Source organism: Oryzias latipes, chromosome 13, assembly GCF_053564925.1.
Source record: "Oryzias latipes strain Hd-rR chromosome 13, Olatipes_Hd-rR_3.1".
In the NCBI taxonomy this organism is placed as follows: Eukaryota; Metazoa; Chordata; class Actinopteri; order Beloniformes; family Adrianichthyidae; genus Oryzias; species Oryzias latipes.
Window position 1 is genome coordinate 36365542 of NC_136249.1, and position 6976 is coordinate 36372517.

The window sequence follows — 6976 nt, forward strand, 5'->3', positions numbered from 1 at the left end:
CAAACTGTCTGACCTAGGACTCCACCCACTCACCTGTACCTGGATAAAGGACTTCCTACAAACCGACCACAGACAGTCAAACTTGGCCCCCACTTCTCCTCCACCCAGATACTGATGACAGGCTCCCCACAGGGATGGGTGCTGAGTCCTCTGCTGTACACAGAGACCAGCCCACACCAGCAACACCATAGTGAAGTTTGCAGACGACACTACTGTGGGGGGGCTGATCTCTGGGGACGACGAGACGGCCTACAGAGACAAAGTCCTGAAACTGTCCAGGTGGTGTCAGGCTAATAACCTCATCCTGAACACCACCAAGACCAAGGAGATCATCCTGGACTTCAGGAAGAACGGAACAGATCCACCCCCACTCTACATCAATGGAAACTGTTGGAGAGGGTCCACAGCTTCACCCTCCTGGGCACCACCATCTCTGCTGACCTCACATGGTCCATCAACAGCATGGCCGTCAGCAGGAAGGCCCAGCATGTGAAGCAGGAGCTGCTGGTAACTTTCTACCGCTCAACCATCCAGAGCACCCTGTCCTCCTGCAGCACAGTGTGAAAGTAAAGACGGAGCAGAGGATCATCGGCTGCCCCCTCCCCTCACTGAAGGACATCTACCAGACACGCAGCCTCAGCAGGGTGACCAGCATCATCACTGACTCCACCCATCCTGCTCTCCCTCTGTTTGATCTGCTGCCCTCTGGAAGGAGGTTCAGGTCCATCAGAACCAGGACGAACAGACTCAGGAACAGCTTTTATCCGCAGTCAATCACCATACGGAATACACACACTTCCACCAACTACACTTGTAAAAATGCTAAATCACTGACTACTACACATGTGTGCAATAACTGACTTCTGTGCAATAACACACAATATTCATATGCTGCGCTCATGGCTCATGTTCCAGTTTCTGTTCCAATTCCAGTCCGTGTTTGGTTTGACTCAAACTACCGTTTTGTAATTCTGGTGTAAACTCATTTACCAGATCCAGAGTTTTTAGCCCAATCTGGTTCTGACTCTATTTTCATTTAGACAAGAAGAGATGAACCTGTTTGGAACTTTGAACTCCTGCCCTGAAGATCAACCGAAGGTGAATCCACGGCACACCAAATTCCAAACCAGTGATGGTCTGGAAGCTCTCAGGCAGAAGAAGCTGGAGAAGTTCAGAAAAACATCCAAGAGTCCTCTTCAAAGTTCAGAAAATAAGGTCAGCTCCACCACCTCCTCCAGGAGGATCCAAAGGCGTTCCCAGACCAGCAGAGACTTCATCTCTGAGTCAGGCCTTGACTCCAGTTGGACCTGTCCGTTACGAGTCAGTGGAAAATCTTGAGTGCAAGGAAAAGACCGTCTGGCTCCTCTCAGGGAGGAACAGCAGCTCTTCTCCAAGGTCCTCCAGGAGGTCTGAGCTCTAAAGACCTTCTCTGGTTTTCTGCTGGTCATGTGAACCAAACTCCTGTTTTTCCACAACCTCCCTGCCCCATAAAATCTTCAGAGGGACATGGATGGAGACCTCCGAGTACAGACAACTCTCTGAAAATCTTTACATGATCCTGTGATGTTCATGAGTCCATGAATTGAAGCAAACATGAAGCTGTGGTTTCTCTTGGATCTGCAGGTTCTGGTGTGGACGGAGGCTCAGCAATGATGGCGTTCCAATGGAGCATTTAAGTGCAAAAGACGGTCAGGACTTCTTCCTGGACCTGAAGCCACCTGCTTGTTCTTCACGAAGAGCTGCCAGATGAAACCTGGAACCTCAGAAGGTCCGACTTCCTTTTGGTTTTAGTCCAGAACAGACTTTGACAAACAGCTCAAAGGAAGGAAGTTTGATTATTTACACTTTGATCTAATCTCGTTCTCTAATGAAAACCCAGCGGCCCACCCGGAGCCGTGACCCGTGATCGGTGACCCGTGACCCATGACCCATGACCCGTGACCCATGCGGTGCATGAGGTGCAGTTCACCTGAGCCTCACACCTGGACAGACTCTGAGGATGGAAACATCAGCGGCAGGAAGACGATCCTCATCATTCATGTCAACACTTTCATGCCGAATGGCTTCCCTTAAGAGCTCTAACATTTCCAGATGCTCTCCATGCACGTGCATTCTCCATGCTCTCTTTGTGCACGTGCATTCTCCATGCTCTCTTTGTGCACGTGCATTCTCTGTGCATTCTCCGTGCACGTGCACTCTTCATGCAGCTCCACTGTTTGTGCACTTGGATTCTCCGTGCACATGCACTCTTCATGCACGTGCATTCTCTGTGCATTCTCCGTGCACGTGCACTCTTCATGCAGGGTTCAACATACCTCCTGCAGCTGAGTTTTCAGCCAATAGCAGCTGCAGTCAGAGAAGATAAAGCTTCAGACCTGAGCTGATCAGACTCAGGTGGGGGGAGGAGTCACCTGTGAACACCTTTATCTGGCGAGCTGCAGGTTTCTTAGTTCTCACTTCCATCTCATTACGTTTTTGTGGATGCATTTCCTGCAGTTCGGTTCTGCAGAACTTGTAATTTTTAAAATAATGAATTAAGTCTTTAAACATGGTTTCAGGTTTGTGACCTCCTGCTTTGCTCAGATGATCTCCTCATCATGATTCCGGTTCTGCTGGACCAACCACGGCTCCATCAGGTCATCTGGTGGTTCCCTTTCCGGGGCTCCAGCTCCAGATGACCTCAGTCTTCCATTAATGCATTTTTCCCTCCAGCAGCTGAAATCGAACCTTTATTCTGAAAATCTCTACAGGTTGTAGGAAAATCAGTTCAGAAGTTTGAAACTTTATTTCCAGTCAGTAGTTCAGAGGAATGAAAATCACCGTCTGGATCTTCTTGTTGTTGAGCTTCAGGTCAAAATCTTCAATTCTGTGTTAAATGTGAAAAGTCCTCAGAACCACTTCAGCCTAAAGCTGTCTGCTCCTAATAATGCACAGAAACCGTGCGTGTTGGTGTTTGTAGTGTCTGACTCTCTGCTGGATCCCCGTCTCTCCTCATTCATGTTCTTCCAGCTCCTGTTCCAGCTGGAGCTCCTCCTCTGTGCAGCTGCGGTCCAGATGTGCAGAAGTTCTGGTTCTTGAGTTTGTCCATCAACTGAACTGAACTGGTTCTTTTCTCTGTCTGAAGGCTGGGATTGGATCCATAGGTCAGGATGGAGAACGGGTCTTTCCACACGTACTTCGTGCTGAATGGCTTTGATGAGCTTGGCGTGCTGAGGCCCCTCCTCTTCCTGCCGTTCTCCTTCGCCTTCCTCGTGTCTCTGTTGGCCAACGGCCTGCTGGTGTACGTGGTCTTCTCCCAGAGGAGCCTCCATCAGCCCATGAGCGTCCTGATTGCTGGCATGGCGGTTGTGGAGGTGTGTCTCCCGGTGTTCTTCGTCCCCAACATGCTGCTGAGCTTCCTGTTTGGCTGGAGGGACATCTCTCTGATTGGCTGCCTGACTCAGATGCATTTCATCCACACTTTTGGAGCCTTTCAGACCACCTTCTTGGTGTGGATGGCTTTGGACCGCTACTTCGCCATCTGCAGGCCGCTCTATTACCACCAGCAGATGGCGCTGCAGAGCTTCATCAGGTTCGTGGTCCCGCTGGTGCTGAGAAACGTGGTGGTCATCACGCTGTTGGTGGCTCTGGCAGGAGCGCGCTCCTTCTGCTCTGATGTCATCCATCACTGCGTCTGCGAGCACATGGCCTTGGTGGAGCTGGCCTGCGGAAGCACCGCCCTCAACAGCCTGGCGGGGCTCATGGCCATCTTCCTCATCCCTCTTCTGGACTTCCTCATCATTTCTGCATCGTACATCGTCATCTTCAGCACTGTCCTGAGCTCCGCCCGCTCTGGCGGGAAAGCCCTGCACACCTGCGTCACTCACATCATGGTCCTCAGCCTCAGCCTGACGGTGGCGCTGGTCGCCTTCCTGTCGTACCGGGTCAGAAACAGTCTGCCCACTGCGGTTCGAGTCTTCTTCAGCACCATGTACCTCCTCTTCCCCAGCTGCGTCAACCCGATCATTTACGGGATCAGAACCACCGAGATCCGACAGCACATCATGAAGACGCTAACGCGTCAAACCCGAGTGAGCGGGACCTGTTGACCTTCCAGCCAAAGGTACCAGGATGTGACCCAAAAGGTTCTACAGCTGTTGGTCATGAAGGGCGGAGCTCCACGGGAATCTGCTGCTCCTGGACATAAAGTCACACCGACCGTCTGGTTGGACTTTCTAGAACCAGTCAGACAACCAAAGCGTCAGAACATTAAACCAGCCAGAACCTGCTGGTTGGTCATCAGGCGTGTAGCGGTCAGCCAGCGTGATGCTGCTCCTCCACAGGGTCGGGGTAAAAAGAACCAGAAACCCGAATCCAAATCGGTCCAAACCAGAAAGAAGAAACCAAACTGCCAAGGTGGTTCTGTTTGATAAAGTTTAGTGTTCCAGAGGAAAAGTGGAGCATTTAACCTCAGGAAGAACCAAGACCAAACAGAACCAAGTCAGAATTCAGAAGCCGAACTTGACCCGCAAACAGAATGAACGACCCGGTCCGACCCGAACCTGACAAACAGTAGGAAGCAATCACACAAAGTCAGTGGCGTTCAGCACCAAAGCTCCACAACCACAGCCTCACAACAACACTGTGGGGGTGGGGGACAGTCCAACCCCCCCGGGAGTGAAGACCCCAGGTCCCTGTAGGTCACCTTTGTGCCCCGCACAGGTCGGACCATTCTGGTCCAGTCCTGCTCCGTCACCTGACCTGTTTTCAAAGCGTTTCCAGTGGTTTTTTAGTGATGATGACGTCGTTTTCTTAGCTTCATCTAAAACCTTTTTTTCAATGTTTTTATTTAATACAGGGGACAGCGCATATTAATAAACATTTCTGTCAATATGCCAGAGTCAGCCAAAGGGCTGTTTCACATCTGCAGTCCCTATAGAGGGTAAAATCCCCCTAAAAGATCCAAATAAAATGACATATTCACACAACATTACATACATACATTAAACAATACATTCAATAAAATTAACAGTTATCCTAAAAACAAATTAGTGATAAAACAAATCATAATCAGACAAATTTAAGAACATATGCAGACATAAAAGACAGTAGTGAGGATCAGTGAGAGGAGGTTTACTCAGTGATGACAGCTCTGAGTCTCAATGAGTCATTTCTTTAACCCGTGTGCTATCCTAGGCACTTTGACATTGGGAGTTGGGTCATCTAGACCCACTAGACAGAGCTCTGAACCTTTTTTCTTCAATGGTTTGTGATCTTCACTGGTGTCCATGGATTACATGAAGTCTTTCCACCTTTATCCACCTTTGTCATGGTAGGGAGAACACGTCAATGGAAGGGGGGGGTCATCTAAGATAGCACAAGGGTTAATTGTGTCTTGAATAAATTATTTGTGTTTTGATTTCTGATAGAAACATGTGTGAAGTTCCACTCAGTAGCAGCTCCAACAGAAAAAGCCGTCTGACCAAAAACGCTTTCCTGAAGGGAATGATCCAGTCTCCTCTGACTGCAGTCTGAGTTCTGCTGTGATTCTGCTGTCCGGATGTGAACAAACGGATGAAGAGGAGGGGATGAAGAGCCATGAAGGATTTAGTACATGAGACAGAGATTTGAAAAGGTGACCATGTTTTCCCAACTTAAGGACATAGATTCATTAGCACCTCACAGTTGTGGGCGGGACTGGTGACCCAGAAGTAAGCCTCCACTGATTTCCCATCATTCCAGATTCCAGATGAGAATAATGTCAGTTGCTGCACCAGAAACATGAGTTTTGTCAAACTCCTTGTCCATCATTGAATAAAGAAATTCTCTGAAACCCAGTTTTGATCTTAAATTCTTTTATTTGTCCTCCATCTTCTGAAAATGCTGCAGCAACAACCACATTTCCCAGATCAATAAAGTTTCTTTATTTCATCTTAAATCAGAGAGAAAAGTTTCAGATTTACAGGAAAATGTTTTTTTATTGTCAGCAGGACAAAAGCGGTCTGTGCCAGAACCCCCACGTTCCATTCAGAACTCCTGGACCTGAGCCCAAAGTCCGGCCTCACGAACTAACGAATCAGAACCTTCCCAAGAAGTGATGCGTCAGCTGGGAGTCGGCCAATCACAGCGTAAGGCAGAAGATGAAAGAAGACAACAGCGTTGGAGTCAAGCAGAGATCACGCTGCAGAGTCCAAACGGGTCTAAGCTGCTCCTGCAGCTCAAAACAAATCAAAATTATTATGAAGCAGCCAATTGAACAATACAACACTGTTAGAGTTCAAATATTGTGAAAATGTCAAAGCTATACCTAACCCTTGTGTTATCCTAGGTACTTTAACATTGGGAGGTGGGTCATCTAGACCAGTGTTTTTCAACCAGTGTAGTGTGCCGTGGGAGATGGTCAAGTGCGCCCTGGGAAATTCCCCTCATTCACTGATCTAAAAACATTTTCCATCTCCAGGAATTCAGCTCTTTGTTCATCCAAACAGGCCCTGATAAAACACTGAGTAGTTAGGAATATAAAAGATCTTAAAATTACTTTTTCTTTGTGTTTATTTAATTCTATTAAAGACATTTTGATAAGAATGACGGTACCACGATTTAGCTGCAGATATAACTGTGTAAGGAAAAGTCCCGCCCCTTTAACTGTCTCCGCCAATCATTCTTGAAGGCTTAATCACATGTCATCAGTCTGACCAATCAGAAGTGGTTAAAGTCTTCACTTCCTTGTTCTTAATTCTGCCGATAAAGTCGCTCAGTTCTAACAAAAATACCAGCTAGAGCTCGTCTTTAGCTGGTGGTTCATCTCTTAGAAAAAAACAGCCGCAACTTCCTGCTTTTTCTGCCACAATTATCAGAAAAATCCACGTGAGATTGCAGGGGGGGGCTGTCGATCAATACAGACCATGAATTTCTGCTTTTTTTTTTTTTTTGGATGCTGGTGTGCCGCGGGATTTTTGTCAGGGTTAAAGTGTGCCGTGGCTAAAAAAAGGTTGAA

The 6976-nt window shown here is 47.9% G+C and overlaps 1 protein-coding gene across 1 annotated transcript; it reads left to right on the forward strand.

Annotated features, from left to right (window-relative positions):
• The first annotated feature begins 3056 nt into the window (after positions 1-3056).
• On the forward strand, positions 3057-4092 carry LOC101163557 (olfactory receptor 52K1-like). Its single transcript, XM_004086605.3, has one exon. It carries the CDS (start codon positions 3150-3152, stop codon positions 4086-4088), a length of 939 nt encoding a protein of 312 aa, XP_004086653.1. The 5' UTR covers positions 3057-3149; the 3' UTR covers positions 4089-4092.
• The last annotated feature ends 2884 nt before the right edge of the window (positions 4093-6976 follow it).